The sequence below is a fragment of the Panthera leo genome, chromosome B4 (assembly GCF_018350215.1).
Source record: "Panthera leo isolate Ple1 chromosome B4, P.leo_Ple1_pat1.1, whole genome shotgun sequence".
Taxonomy (NCBI): domain Eukaryota; kingdom Metazoa; phylum Chordata; class Mammalia; order Carnivora; family Felidae; genus Panthera; species Panthera leo.
Window position 1 is genome coordinate 137,549,434 of NC_056685.1, and position 15,739 is coordinate 137,565,172.

The 15,739-nt window shown below is 64.0% G+C and overlaps 1 protein-coding gene across 2 annotated transcripts in view; it reads right to left on the reverse strand.

The window, feature by feature from the left end:
• Positions 1-11,335: 11,335 nt before the first annotated feature.
• WNT7B (Wnt family member 7B) overlaps positions 11,336-15,739 on the reverse strand; it is a 47,046-nt gene continuing 42,642 nt past the window's right edge. For both annotated transcript variants that reach the window (XM_042944684.1, XM_042944685.1), the window contains exon 4: positions 11,336-11,843. In XM_042944684.1, the coding sequence (XP_042800618.1) occupies positions 11,364-11,843 (480 nt within the window). In that variant the 3' untranslated portion in view covers positions 11,336-11,363. The remainder of the gene's footprint in view (positions 11,844-15,739) is intronic.

Consider the following 15,739-nt stretch of genomic DNA (forward strand, 5'->3'; position numbering starts at 1 on the left):
CGTATTTCTGCCACGCTCTAGGTCCTGTCATCGGGCCGCGGTGATGAAGGGCCAGCAATAGTCCTATCCAAGGATGTACATGGTGGCCAAACCAACTGGAACCCTGGGGGACAAGCTGGGTGAGAGGTCTGGGGAGGGGGCCGCTTCTAAGTTTGGAGCCTGAAAGGGTCTCTGGGGAGGCGCCTGGGTGTCTCAGTTGGTTAAGCATCCAACTTCGGCTCACGTCACGATCTCGCAGTTCGTGGGTTCAAGCCCCGTGTCAGGCTCTGTGCTGACAGCTCAGCTTCGGATTCTGTGTCTCCCTCCCCCCTCTGCCCCTCCCCAGCTCACACTCTGTCTCTCAAAAATAATAAAGAAACAAATAAATGAGTCTCTGGGTTGGTGACCGCCAAGCTGAGGCCCAAGGAGCAAAAAGGTGGCCACTCAGAAGTCTTTGGAAAGAGCATACCAGTCAGGGAACACCTCATTTGCCCCACAGGCAGGGCCGGAGACGGGAGGAATTCTAGGGATCCTGGGTAGACCCTAACCAAGTTGGAGGTGAACCAGACAGTCCTGGGCAGGAGGGGATGGGTGGAGACAGAGCAGTCACAAGAATGCTAAGGGCCACCGCTTTACCGAATATTTATTGGGGCAACACCTCAAGGGAGGGCCCTCGGAGCCATGGATCGTGGGGACCCCTGCAGCCTCAGACAATTGCTTCTTCGCTGGCTCAGGAGTGTGAGCGAAGCCAGCCCAGGCCTGCTCCTCCCCAGAGGGCCCCCCGTCTGCCTGGTAGTCCGTGATGCAGCCGAGAGCTTGCGTTTGTCCCCGATCCCAAATTCTGGATGCAGCAGCTTCGGGTCTGTCCTCTGCCTTGGTGGACCCCTCCCGGCTTTGCCCTCTTCTCAGAAAGAGCTGCCCCTGGGGGGACTCTCTCTTCACAGAGACTTCACGGAGTCTGTGAGCTTCAGGGACATCCAGGTCCTAATCCCAGAAGCTGTCAATGTTTCCTTCTAGGGTCCATGTGACTAAGGAAGGGTCTTGAGACGGGAGATTGTCCTGGATTACCGGAGGACCCCAAGTGCGATCACAGGGGACCTTCCGAGGGGGCGCTCTGACGCGCCCAGAGGAGCCGGCCACGTGAGGAGGAGCACAGACAGATGAGCAGGTGCTGGCCTTGAAGGGAGTGACACGGCCACGAGCCCAGGCTGCTGGCAGCCACCGGGAGCTGAAGCAGAGTCTCTCGGGGAGGCCCCCCTGCCGACACCCTGGCTTCGAACCCTGGTCTCAGAACCGTGAGAAAGTTCATTGTTGTTCAGAGCTGCCCCAGTTGCTGTCATTGGTCAGGGCGGCCCTGGCCCTGGCGAGAGAGCCATGCCCCCCTCCTTCCCCAGCACTCCCGTGCAGCTCAAACACCCCGCTGCCTCTCCCTGAGGCCGGGAGCGCTTTGGGGATGTCTCCCTCGTGTCTGCTTCCCAGGGACACAGCCCGGACGCCATGGCAGAACAATCGGAACGAACGCTCCCAAATGGGGGGTCGACTGTCCCCCAGCGTCGCCCGTGGAGGGTCAGTCCCGGGGCCACAGGGAATCCTGAGCTGGGGAAGGTTTCCGCAGAGCAGGAATTTTTTGAAGGCCGGATTTCCAGGCCTGAGGCCCGTACAGAGGGGCAGGGCGTCACGATGGGGCTGGAGGGACACCTGGCAGAGCAGGGAGCAGGGCGGAAGGTGGGAAGTTGCCCGGCTAGTTCCCTAAAGGACAGCGAGGGTGGGCGGGGCCGGGAGGCTCCTGGAGCCGCAGGGTGGGGTCCCCGGGAGGGAGCGCAGGGTGGGGCATGTGGGGACAGGCGAGACTTCCTCCAAGCCAGCGTGGCTCAACCGAGCGTGTGCTTCAGGCCCCAAACCCGCCACCCGAGCCCTTTTAAGAATAAAAACAAATATTTGTGTTGCATGCTGTGTGTGTGTTGGGGTTTAGTTTTCTTCTGGAGGCTAAAAATAGGGGCGTCTCAGCGTCCCTGCGGGGATTCCTCCCCCCACCCCTGCGCCCCACCCCGTGTTGTGCAAGGCCTGGCCTGGCCCTCCGGGGCTCCTGCCAAGTTTTGACTTAACTGTCGGTGACAGGGGTATGAAGGTATCAGAAGATGGTTAGGGGATGAAGGTGCCCATTACGGCTGCGCAGGAGGCATGTCCTCGCCGGCCGGCCACACCCAGGTGGGCAGGCGCAGGGCCGGGGGAACCCACCCTTCACCCGACAGGAATGACCCCTCCCCCCATTTCAGAGTAGACAGACCACAATAACCCAGCCCGTGGGGGTAGCACAGAGCACCTGGTGCAGACCAGGGCATCCTGGGAGAAGTGCCATCAGGGCCACAAGGAGGGAGGCCGGAGGGCCTGGAGGAGGGTAGAAGGGACGGGTGGGTGAAAAGCCTGCAGGCCTGTGAAGAATGGGGGCTAAGTGGGCAATGTAATGGGCCAGTTCAAGGGGTCTGAGCGGCCCCGCCAAGGGCCCGCCAGACGGCCCTGTGGCACTCAGGCCCAGGTGTCCCAGCTACACGAGGCAGGATTCCAGGGGTACGGCCGGGACATGGACCTGGGGGGTCCTCGGGGAGGGGGCTCTGCCAGGATGCAGGGCAAGAGGTCCCAGGGAGTCCCAGAGGGACAGAAGCAGTTAGGGGGATGTGCTGGGTGCCACCGATGGGAGCTAAGGGTCAAAGAGATCTCTGGCCACGTCGGCTAGAGAGACAGGTGACTTCATGGCCATGAAAACACCGTGAGGGGGACAGCAGGGGGCCCTGAGGACCCTGAGGCCCAGCCTCAGTCAGGGGGCAGCAAGAGGCCCCCAAGGAGAAACGCGAGAGGAGAGGGGTACCAGCCGAGAGGGCCTTGGAGACCAGGGAGAGGCTGGGACCTGGGGCGTCTAGGCCCTGAGCCAGGAAATAGTCGTAGGGAAATTTGTAAACTGTAAAGTGTGGTGAGCATAGGAGGGCAGGCCTGTGCTGGGGCCTGTCTGGCTGTCACCTGCAAGAGGCCTATTCACAGGCAGACTTTCCAGGGAGGTGGGGCAGGGGGGGTCCCTCTTGCATGGTAGGGAAGGACGGGGAGGGTCTACCAGCCCCTACAGCACCCCTCCACTGAGGAGCCTGCCTAGCAAAGGGAGAGCTGAGCGGGGGGGGGTAGTGGAGGGGCTTCGCAGCTTGGGGGGGCACGTCTGGTCTTCAGTTGGCCTGGATGGGGAGGGGGGGCGGGGAGGAGGGGGGCAGCTGCTGACTTCCGCTGACTCATCACCAGCCATCTCCCTGGCCCCTAGTCACGGGCCCTAGGCGGACACTCTCTTCCTATCCTATGGAGGGGAGACTGAGGCAGAGTGGGGCCAAGGTCACACAGGCCGGAAGTATTGGACCCAGAGCCCCCTCGTGCTCCCCGGGGCCCAGCTGTCAGGGCCATGCCTTTGATCCAAGGCTACCCGGGTGAAGACAGGTCAGGTGCTCTCCCAGCCTCCCTCTGAGCAGCAGGCTGGACTGAGTCCTGGGCTAAGTCCCTCCCCACTGCCCTCGAGGGACAGCCGGGGCTGAGCATGCCATCGGCCTTCTCTGGCCGGCCCTTCTCTGTGGATCCCTACCCAAGGCCCGAACTCCCTTCCGGAAATGCCGCTGCGTTGTCTGCAAAGTGCGCCCAGGTTCTCCACTCTCCCCCTTCCCGCCTGGACTATTTCAGTAGCTTCCCCACCCCTGTCCCTGCTTCCAGGCTGCAGGGAGGAGCCCCTCACACTTTCCATAAAGAATGTGGTCTCACGCCCCCTCTGGACCGTCGGCTCCCTTTCGTGGCTTCCCCGGCACCTGACACGTGGCGGGGGAGCACAATATTTGTGGAAAGAATGAACAACCATGAGGCAAAGAGACTCTCGCCTCCAGAGGGAACGCCAGTGTCAGGACAAGAGGAGAGGGCAGTCTTCCCAGAACCGGACCCTGCCCGCCCTCCTCCCCGGCCCAGAACTGTGACCTCTCCCACCTCTCTTCAGTAGCTCTGGCCATGAGAAAGTTCTGATACGGCCTGAGGCCTGCCCCCCGCTGGGCCTCCTGGGCTGCCCCAAAGTCTCCCCCATGAGGCGCTGGCGGACCCTGATGGCCTGAAGGACCCTCCACTAGAGACAGGCCCTTTGAGATGTCCCTCCCTCTAATGGGCACTCTCCCAGCTCTGGAGACAGTCTTGGTGACTCAGATATGTGGCCACCAACCACGGCCCTCCCTCTCCTAGAGTCCTTGTCATTGAGATTTCATTGATCTCTCTTTCCTGGGAAGCAGGTGTGAAACAGCCCGCCCACGCCCAGGCCCCTGATAGGACATGTTGACAAGTCTGCCCCCACTCCGTCAGTAAGCAGGGCGCTCCCTCCCAGGTTGGTCGACAAGGAGAAGCTCGGGGTCCTGGTGCGGCCTTGTTAGCCCAGAGAGGGCAGGCACGGGGAGCCTGGGGGGCGGCCTGCCCAGTGCTCACCCAGACGGGGCTCTTCCTGGCTCTGACAAGGACCCTGGGATCCACCAGAGTCCAAATAGAGCAACTGAGGCCCAGAGGAGGCCCATGGAGGCCCGTCCTCGAATGTTTTCATTAAGCTGGTGGGACCTCAGAAAACAGCCCAAGGCCTGGCAAAGCCTTGGTAACCAAGAGCCCTGGCCCCCGAGCCCAGCAAAGGGACCTGGATGGAGGGCCGGCAATGTCAGCCCTCGCTCCCCGCACCCTTCGCGGCCCGAGGAGTCTCATTTGAGACACTTTCCCACTGGAAAACAGGGGCTCCAAACAGCAGCCTGGGTGTCAGAGAAGCCAGCTGGCATGCGGGCCTTTGCCCAGAAGGCACGAGACCGTGTTGGCCACAAGAAGAAGGGGGGCCGGGAATGCTCCTGTCAAATGCTGGAAACCGTGAGGCTCAAGTGCCTTCCAGAGGGTCCTGGAACCCTATCGGGCATGGGGTAGCCCTTCAAGCTCTGTTCTCCTCGCTGCCCGGCACCCCCAAACCCCATGCTCCGCTGTCCACACAGTTACCCCGGGACCCACGAGAGCCCCCCTGGCCTCCGTTCCTGTGCCCGAAGCGTCTCTTTCCCTTCTGCATCCTTCCCACCTCCTTCCTTCCATCCCGTTTCTTCTGGGGCCCAGCCTGGATGCCAGCTCCCCCAGGAAGCCTTTGCTGACCACCCCAAGGTCCACCCAAGGCCGGGTTCCACACTCCGTTGCCCTCCAGACCCCACTCCCCTCCATGGCAGCCTTGGGTATGGGGGGCTGACAAGGCCCGTTTGTTCACCGTTCCATCCGCCATTCTGGGTGCTGATTAGGAGAAGACCTCATCGCCCGTTCAGCTCCGGAAGCCCTCAACACCTAGCTGAGCTCTGGGCACTGAGGAGCCCAGCAACGAGGGGCGAGGGAACGGAGGGGCGTCTGAGTGGATGGACGTCGTACCCTGTCCTGCTTGGTGGAAAAGCCAGGGGCTCAGGAGCCAGAAGTGAGGGTTTGAGCCAGAAACCAGGGGAGGGGCCTTGAGCAAACCACCCCCCCAGCCCACACAGGCCGAGCCAGCAGAATGGCGTCAGCGGTGGCCCCGCACCAGTGGCTCAGGCAGGGGGCTCCTGGGCTGCTTCCTTGCAAGGCCGTGAGGGCTTTCCTTTCTACAAGGTCCCAGATGGCTGTGGGATTCCAGCTGTGCCCAGAGAGGCGTGAGGCCCAGATCACACGGGGAAGGGCCAGCCGGGGCAGCCGGCCAGGCAGTTCTGACCTGGGTGCTGTTCACCCCTGGGGCCCTGGGAAGCAGTGCTTGCCCAGGGCGCACGGTAAGAGAGCCCTGAGCCCCAGTATTTGCCAACCACCCGCCCACCGCCCAGGCCTCTGCTGGGCACTGCTGTGGGTCCCAAGCCTACAACCCTCTTGGGCCTTCCTAGACTGCAAGACCCCGGGATGCCCAGGCCAGGCTGCTGAGTCCCCGGGCCCTGAAGACCAAGGACACAATGGGCAGGCAGGCGGCATCCCAGAGAAGGAAGGTGGGCGCAAGCTCAGACCCAGAGGAGGGAAAGGGACCGGGACAGCAGTGGGCGAGACCCAGGCTGACATCCAGCTGAACTTCCCGGCTCCTGGCGGCCCTGTTCCTGGCTTGGTGCCTCCCGGGAGCGGTCCTGACTGCTCCGCTCAGGGGAACTCGCACTTTTCCTGTTTGCCTGAGTGCAAAGAGCGACAGCCCCACTCGCCTCTCTTCCCCAGCCCGCCTGCCTCCCAGCTCTGGGCGTTGGGAAGTTCACCCAGATGTCTAATCCAGATCCTGCCTGCTGTCTTCCAGCCTCGTCTTTCCTGTTCTGTCCTCAAGACAGAGCATTGCCCTCACCTCCTCCCCAGGACTAGCCTCAGCCATTCCCTTCCCGCACATCTCTGTACGGCCTTGGGCAACATCCCAGGGCCTCAGTTTCCCCTCATGAGAGGAGGGAGATGAGGTGGGTAGAAGGAAGACCCCAGAGGACACGAATTCCAATCCTGATTCTGCCTCTGCTGGCTGTGTGACCTTGGACAGAACACTCGATTCTCTGTGCCTAGGTTTTCCCATCTGCAAAATGGAGCCAGCGCTGACCCATGTGGGGAAGGGGTGAAGGTTGTGGTTACCTGTGAACCACACTCAGCGTCTGGCACGGTGGGGGGTGTTCAATATTCCACAGAGCTTCTCAGGACCCTAGGCCTGCTGGGGTGCAGGGACAGTCACAACAGTGACATGCCCGTCCATCAGGGTGAAAGCCGAATGGAGAGTGAAGGAGAGGGCAGGAGCCCCAGCAAGCTTGCTGGGAAGGTGGGCATTATGGGAAGGAGGGGATGTGGGCCGGGGACGTGGGAAGAAAGGCCATCCCGGCCGGAGGGCACAGCTGAAGCGGAGGCTGGGCAGGGACAGGCGGTGGTGTGGAGCGTGATAGGGAGCTCTGGGGACCGGTGGCTTGCCCGCAGGGCAGGGGGCTTTGTGTGGAGGTGGGTGGAGATGGGCTGTAGTTGATGAGCCAGAGGATCAGGGAGGACTCCGAAGGCCACACCAAGGAGCAAACCTCTGTCTGCCAGGGCCACAGCCCCCTGCGAGCTCTGGCCACCAGATAGCAGCTGGGTGGACAGCCTGGGCAGCCCTGGGGGTGGGCAGTGGGGGAGATCCTGGGCTTGCTAAAGCCCTCGAGCAGAGTGTGGGCAAGGGCAGCCTTCGCACAGAGAAGGAGGGAGCCGGGCTTGGCTGGCACAGCTGCTCCCCCGTACCCATTCTAGAGAGGAAAACCGAGGCTCAGAGCTGTGGAAGCACCCGCCCAAAGCCCTTTCCTGTCTCCTAGGCTCTCGGCCAGCAGCTGCCCTCGAGAACAGGCTGCCGCTCAGGGCGGGAGACCCAAGTGAGGAGCCAGAGTCCCTAGAGGTCAAGGCCAGGCACGAGCCACCTCTGTTCCCAGGGCCCAGCCCAGCACCCAGCCTCCGGCACCACCGAACCAAGGGAATGAGCGAGAAAGGAATGAATGAATGGCTGGTAGTGTCCCCACATCGCGCGGCGGAGCCCATGTGACTCGCTCCTGTTGGGTGACTCTGCCTTCCTGGAGCACAGCGGGCAGGCAGGTCTGGAGAGGGAGCATCCCTGGTGAAGGTGGGGAGACGGGAAGCTTCGTGGCCAGCTAAGAGCAGTGTGGCCAGAGCCCAGGGGGCAGGGGTGTCACCCCGATGGTGATGAGCCACCGTGGTGGAGGGTGGGGGCTGCCTGTGGACGCTCCTGAAATCGCAGCCTCAGAGGCGGAGCCTCGGGCTGGGGGTCAGGTGGGCCCCCAGGCGGGCTGGGCGGTGTGGGCTCGACGCCTCGGGCAGGGCCCCTCGGAGGATGTGCCGGGCGGCCCTGGGAGGCCGGGGCTGGGGTTGAACCGTGGCCAAGAAGTAAGTACAGTCTGGGCACCGGGGCCGGGGCATTCTCGAAGCTCCTTCCTCATTCCTGGCCCTGTGGGAGTAGCCGGACCCCGGCGTTCCGAGGCAGCCACCACCGCGGATTTGCTTACCGTCTCGCAGGGAACCGGGGCCTCCTGCCAAACTAGCCAGCCCGGGGCCTGGGCCCCACGGGCCCCCCCAACCACTGAGTGTTGGCCTGGGCCCCCTCCTGCCCTCAGATGAGGACACTGGGGCCACCCTAGGAGCTGTCCGCGCCCGAGTAGGAAGGAACGGGCTTGGGCTGCAAGTCCAGGGTGTTTTCCGTCGGCCTCCCAGTCTCCACGCCCCACAGGAACACGTCCTTCTCGGAAAGCCCACCTGGTGGCCTCTCCACTGGGATCCGGGGCCAGGGCCAGGCTGTGCCCCTGGTGGGCACAGCGTGGAAGGGGCTTGTTTGGTCAGCGGTTCCGCCCGATGCCAGGCTGCTGGGACAGCGGGCAGCGGCCAAACCGGCCCCGCCGCATGCCTTCCGGCCCTCGGCAGGAATGCCATTCATCCCTCCGGTGCTCGCACGGTTACCGCAGTGTTGAGGCCCGGTGGCACCCGGGCCTCTAGGGAGAAGCAGCAGAGCCTGGTGGCCAGCCAGGGGCTGCCGGGGGCCTCGGGCCACCTGCCCGTGACCGGAGAGGGCGAGGAGCACCCCACGGGGGGCACCTGAACCAAACCCCACCAGACACAACTGACGCATCCATAGGGGTCCTGAGGCCGGCTGGGGTCAGAAGAAGAAAAGACACACAGGGGGAGACACATGGGGCCAGGGCCTCCTGGCTGTGGGTCCTCCACTCCTAAGCGCCCACCCTCCCCCCCGGGGTTCTCCTAAGAACAGCCCCCACCCAGATCCATGAGTTGGCTCTGGCACCAGACCCATGGCCTCCTGACCTCACATCCTGAGCCCGGACTGTCCAGAGAGGCCTCGGGTCTATGTCCGGTCACCACCAGTGGCCCTTGCTGGGTGTGGTGGCCCCAAAGGTGCCCGGAGGCCGGCGCGACTCAAGGCCTCGCTTGGGACCTGGGCAAAGGTGTTGAGAATGGAGACACGTGGGCATCGTGCCAGCCCAGCCTGCAAAAAGGGGTAAGGAATCAGAAGGGTGGGGGCACCTGAGGGCCAAGGGGGCTTAAGGCTCAGGGCCGGTCCTCAATGGACAGCACACGCATCCCCACCCCCCGGGGACAAGAGCTGCAGGGGCGTCGCACGGGCTCCACGCACACTCACTTCTGATTCCAGCTTTATTGGAGCTGGGCGCTCCCCTCCAGGGAAGGCAAGACACAGCCCGTCGGAAACCCAGCAGCTCTCCCGAAGTGGGAGGCGCTACGGGGACACGCAGTGCCCAGACCGCCACCGCCCCACGCGGGCCGCGCCGACCCCCGTTCACCCAAGGGAAGGGTCGCTGCTGACAGTTAAGGAGGGCGGGGTCTCAGCGGAGGTGCCTGGACAGTGCGCGTGACTCAATGGCATCAGGAGGCCCCAAGAGTCTGTTTCAAGCAGGAGGAGGAGCCTGGCTCCGGGGAATGCTTGAGGCTGTCCCCTCCCTCCAGTACCCAGTGTAGGTCACAATAATTTAAAAGACATGATAGACACTTTAACGCTATATAACAATATAAGTTAACCAGGTTCCTTGGCAGAAGGTGCTGGGCCTGTGGACTCAGTGGTGTCCCGGGACCCGGGGAGGCGGGGCGGGGGAGGGGGTGCTGCGCAGGTCGGGGGCATTCACGGCAGCCTGGAAGTGCCCAGAACAGCAGCCGATGGCGTGTCCTGGCATCATCAGGGGCACAACAGGGTAGACGCCAGGGCCCAGACAGTGTCACTCACCCCTGGCCAATGTCTCGCCCACTTGGCCGGGCAGCTGCCTGAGGACACATTTCCACAGGTTTCTACAAGTAAATACCCTATATTTGGGTGGGGGAGGGCACAGGAGCAGAGGTGGGCACACCGGGAGCCAGCTGCACTCCACCCTTGCTGGCAGGTTCACCTCCTCTGGGCTTCAGACTCCCCAGGGGAGGGTGGGAATGTTCGCAGAGGATGCATCGCCCCAAGTCCCGGGGTTTGGGCCCCTCCCCACCCTGCCCGTGGTTCAGAACTGAGCGGGACCCTTCTCGTCCTCCTCTCCCAGGTTTCAGGGAGAACTTTAAGAGGAGGGTGTGCATGGGGGGACCCTGGGGGAGGTGTCTGGAGGGCAGCAGGTGGGGAGCTCCGGCCAAGTGTCCTCGTGGATCCAAGTTTTCTCAGCATTGGGATCAGGGCCAAAGGAGTAGGACTGGGCACGGGGCCACTAGAGAAATCCCAGCAGGCACCTCTGAGGGTGCAGGTCCCAGTGTGGCTGGCAGCAGGGGATGAGGGGAGCAGCCAGATTTCACAAAAACATGGGGTCAGTCTCATGCCAACCTGGATGTCCCCAGAGTAGGTCTTCCAGGGTCAGGAGCCCTGGCCTGGGGGGTCAGGATGCCCGAGCCAAGGCAGGAGCCTCCACTCACGGCCTCGGGGCCTCTGGCTAATTCTTGAGCCGTTCTGGGCCTCAGTGTCCGCATCTGCCAAAGGCAGCACCCCACCCCCCCTGCCCCGAACCACCCCCACCCCACCAGACCGCCACCAGCACACTGCTGTCCTAGGGTTTCAGCTGGCTCCAGGGGGGCAGGGGGCTCTGTAAACTGGGTGCCAGGCTGGAGGGGGGACCGGGAGGGTGACAGCATCGGGGAGGGAACACAGCACTCCTGGAACTTGACATAGGTGACAGTTTGATTTGTTTGATGTGATTTTTTAAAAAGAAGGATCCCTGCCGGTGGCTCCCCTCAGAGGCCCCCTCGGGGCAGGGCCAGGAGGGAGCTGGGCACGGAGATGCTCCCTGGGGTCTAGAGAGGCGGGGACAGGGAGCAGAGGGCCACAAGGGAATGCGCTAACACGGAGTACAGAGTTAGGACTGGCTATGCCTTAGTGCTAAGAATCCTTTTCTGATACTAAGAAAACATAAATAAATGTGTCAGCATCTGCCCAGACCACCCGGGGGGTGGGGGGAAGCCCTGTGGCTGATGCGGCCAGGGAAAAAGTCCCCCGGGGAGGGGGCGGGGGTGGTCAGCCGGCATGGCACATCCATGTCCGTGCCACAAGGTGGGGGAGGGGGACACTCAGAGTCTTGTGGTCACTTCGCTTTCCAGGACGTGTGTCCTTGGGGTTCAATTCCCCAGAGAAAAGAGCAAGAATTCGCTGGGCGCCCCACCAGGGACACCGGTGCCATCGGCCTTGCCCTCTGGGCATCGCTCGACCACAGGAAGTGACGAGAAAGGCGGGAAGGAGCCCCTGAGGGCAGCGAGGGGGCGCCGGTGGGAGCAGCCCTCCCGCGCCCTGAGCTCCCCGCCGCCCCCCACCCCGCAGCCAGCAGGGCAGGGGGGGGCGGGGGCGCGCGCGTGCCGGCGGCGGGGGCGCGCGCGCGCGCTCACTTGCAGGTGAAGACCTCGGTGCGCTCGCTGCAGGTGTTGCACTTGACAAAGCAGCACCAGTGGAACTTGCAGTTGCACTGCCACACCTTGGTGTACTGGTGGGTGTTGTAGCCACGGCCGCAGCACATGGTGTCGCAGCCGTCCGCGCCCGGCGACGTGCGGTTGCACAGGCGGCCCTGAGTGCCCACGCTGCCCGTGGCCGCGTCCTCCTCGCAGTAGTTGGGCGACTTCTCGATGTACACCAGGTCCGTCTCCATGGGCTTCTGGTAGCTGCGCAGCTGCTTGATCCGCAGGAAGGTGGGCTGCCGCAGGCGGCTGGCCCGCACCACCTCCACCTGCACCGCGGCGTTGTACTTCTCCTTGAGCAGGTGGCCCACCTCGCGGAACTTGGGCAGCGTGGTCCAGCACGTCTTGGTGGTGCACGAGCCCGACACGCCGTGGCACTTGCACTCCAGCTTCATGCGCTCCTCCAGGACCTGCGGGCGACAGGGCGGGGCTCAGCGTGGGCGTGGCCGGGCCCGGGCGCCCCGCCCCCAGCCCTGCGGCACCTGCGGGCGACCGGGCGGGGCTTGGTGTGGGCGTGGCCGGGAGCCCCGCCCCCAGCCCTCCCGGACCTGCGGGCGACGGGGCGGGGCTTGGTGCGGGCGTGGCCGGGAGCCCCGCCCCCAGCCCTCCCGGACCTGCGGGCGACGGGGCGGGGCTTGGTGCGGGCGTGGCCGGGAGCCCCGCCCCCAGCCCTCCCGGACCTGCGGGCGACCGGGCGGGGGCCCAGTGTGCTCACCCGCAGGGCCTGGGCGTCCCCGCTCCCACCTGCCCCCGTCCTCCAGGGCTCCCCCACTTCCCGCTGTACGACCACACCTAAGTGCCTCCCCTTCCTGAGCCTCCGTCTCCTCGTCCGTTTAATGGGGCTGCTGACCGTAGGTCCCTACTGCAGAGGACCTTATGAGGGTCCAGTGAGAGTGTCCAGAACGTGGCAGAACACGGCGGATGTTTATCAAACGTGGTTCACTAAAGCCTCACAACCCTTCAGGTCAACGCGCGGAGGAGGAAGCCGAGGCTCAGCCGCGCGGCTTGCCGCGTGCAGGTCACAGGGCAGCATGTGGCCAAGCTGGTATTGCACCCAGCCCGGCGGTGATCCAGGCCCAGCAACAGTAGGTGCTTATTAATTGCAGATCCCCACCCTTCCATCTCTCCACGCCCTGCCCTCATGCCTGGGGTAGGGCCTGGCACGTAGTTGGTGCTTAATAAATGGCTGGCTGTTCAACGAAAGCCTGGGGCTCGCACCCAGCTCTGCGCGTGTTTGCTGAAGGGCGGAGGGGGTGGACGAGCAGGAGGTGAGTGCACGGGTCAGCGAGGCCCAGGCGTGCCATCTGCTGGGAAGCCGGCCCCCGGCTGGTGTTGTTCTTTCTCCCCAGCTCCCCGAGGGCCCACAATGGGTGCAGGGTGTGTTTTCCTTGGGCCTCCCTCCGTGGTCCCGGAAGGCCGGTTCCCAGAGCCAGCCCTGACCCCAGGTACTCATTTACCTGGATCGAAAGGACCCTGCCAGCCGGCCTGATTAAAGATGGGGAATCATTAGCTGCCGCCCCACCGTTGCAGAAGGGCCATTTGTCAGCTGTCCGGGCTCTGGTGGCCTCACTTCAGCAGCCCAGCCCTGAAGGAACTTGGCCACTCTCTGCTTCCTGGGCTGGAACCCCAGCCCTGGCCCAGACCAGGAGACCCATAGTGAATGAATGAATGAATGAATGAAACATCCCACAGGGCCAGCTACCATCCCACTTTCCCCACCCTGGCTACCTGGGGCTCCGGTCCTCGGCAAGGACCTGAGGGCTCCCAGCCCGGTGTGGGCAGGAAGAGGAAGCCGACACAAACGGGCGCTCTGAGAGCCTACCCCTGCCGTGGTAAGAGGGCTTCCTGGAGGAGGGGTGCCCGCATAGGGTGTGGATGCAGGAGCAGAAGCTCTTTAGGCGGAGGGGAAGGTGTTCCCGGAACGGGCAGCGCAAGGTCTGCAGAGGAAAAGCTCAGCCCACGTGAGCATCACGTGGGTGCTGGGTGGGCCCTGAGGCTGGTGTCTAGGACCTGGGGGGGGTGGGATTCCCTCCTGTGGATGATGTCCGGGGGCTGGAGGCCCGGGAGGCTGGGAGGAGGAGGGGGCTAGGGGGAGGGGGAGGCTGATGTCCTACCAGGGGAGGGCTGAGTGGGGGAGGGCCCTGGCACCCGGGGGAAGGAATATTCAGAACTGGAATTGCGGGACAAGGGGTGTCTGGGTTGAGGGCACGAACCAGAAGTCAGCTCTGGGGGTCTAGGTGAAGGGCGGGTTGCCCCCCACCAAGGGAACACATATCTGGACCTCCTGCCTGCCTCCTTTACCCTTCTCTCCACACTTCTGTTCATCCTGGCCAGACCTCTCTTTCCCCTCCCTCACCCTTACCCCGTGCTCATTTTTGCATCAATCCTCCCCCACTAACCTGCCCAGGAAGCCTCTCTTGCCCTGGCCACACCGCCCTGCCACGTATGCCCCTCGGCCTAAGAGTGGCCAGATGGATGCCTCTCTCAGAGTCCCCAGCCTGGGGGGCAGTGCCCCCTACCCCGGGCTGCGGGCCCAGGAGATGCCTCCTGAGGCCGTGATGGCCTGAGACCTGGCAGGGGTATCCAGGCCAGCCGGCCCAGCCTCATTGGCGCAGCCTGCGGGATGGCTGCCCCCTCCCTCCCCCTGCCCCCCCGCCCATCTCCCCGTCCTCTTCAAGGCCAGGCAGCCCAGCCTCCACCGCCTGCCCTCCTGCCCACCCGCCCAGGCACGTTCGGACCCTGCACGGCCAGGCCGGTGACGGTGGGCAGATGGAGCCGATTGGGCAGCTGTTTGCAAAGCAAGGAGACGCATCCTCGCTTGGCTGGGTCCCCGGGGCCTGAGCCTCTCCTGGGAAGTGATCACAGGATTCAAGAATGTGCCGTTTCCGTCTCCAGTGGCCTCAAGATAAGAGTCACAGCGATGGTGGCGCCAGCCCTGCTGCCCCAGGAGACCACCTGGGAGGGCGTGGGGTGACCTGGCCTCGCCCAGACGAGCGGGGCCTCGGTTTCCCCGGACCCAGGCCGTGTGTGGGTGGGGTGGGGGCCTCCGGGAAAAGGCCAAGCTGGTGTTCTTTCTGCAATAAGGGTGCGGCCTGTGCTCCGGGAACAGCTGTGGCCAGGCTGGGAGGGGGGGGGGGGGGTGGGGGTCCCGGCATCCTAGCGAAGGCGCTTCAACTCCACTCTGGCAACAGCCGCGGGCAGGCGGCTCTGAGCCTGGGGCCACAGAGGGACGTGACACGTTTGTTTCTGGGCCCTCACTGGTGGCCTGACCCTCCGGGGGCCTGCGAGGCCCCGGGGGACGAGGCCCACATCTGCTTCGCCCTCTGACCTGGGCGTAGGCATCAGGTGAAGCTGTCTGCTCAGTGCCCGGGCCGTGAAGGAGAGGGGTGGCCACACGGTCCGGCCAGCCTGGGGGCCTGGCGTGGCCGGCAGCTTCCCAGCTGGGGACTTCGCAGAAGTCACCCCTCCCTGGACCTGGGTTTTCACCCAGACGATGGGAAGGACGTGCCCCCTGGGGCAGGACCGGCATCTATCCTAGATGAGGTCGGGTAGGGGCTGCGCCCAGCTGACGGGGGTCCTGCCCCAGCTCCCGGTGCCATCACTGACTTCAGACCTCCGTCACCCACGAGAGGAGTCCAAAGCCATCCTGATAACAGTGCCCAGGACTGGCCCACTGAGGATGTGGTGAACTGAATAGTGTCTCCCCGAAATTTACGTCCACTCAGAACCTCAGTATGTGACCTATTTCCTTATTTGGAAAATAGGTCTTTCCAGGTGTAATTAAGGCTCGAGATGAGGCCATCCTGGACCAGGGTGGGCCCTAACTCCGAGGCCACCTGTCCTTGTAAGGGACAGAAGGGAAAAAACAGACCCAGAGGTTGGGGACCATGTGCAGAGGGGGGCAGCCAGGATAATGAGGCCACAAGCCGAGGAGCGCCTGGGGCCGCAGGGAGAGGCAGGCAGGGTCCTACTCCAGAGCCATCACGGGGAACGGTGGCCCCGCTGGCACCTGGATTTAGGACTTCCGGCTCTAGAACTAGGAGAATAAATCTCTGTCGCTCTGAGCCACCCAGGCCGTGGGACTTCGTGTGGTACCAGTCAGCTTGTTTCCCACCCGCCTTGCTGACCTCCGGGGCCCTGAGCAAGTGGGAGGGGGCGGGGTGGCCTGGACAAACTAGGGTGGGGACCAGGGCACCCCAGCACTGGGGGGGGGGGGACCTGTGAAGATCCAGACCCAGTTGTTGTGGAAACCTCAAAAGCTACAGCTCCCCCTCACTGCCACCCCCAAGCCCCGTGCTAGCGGGAG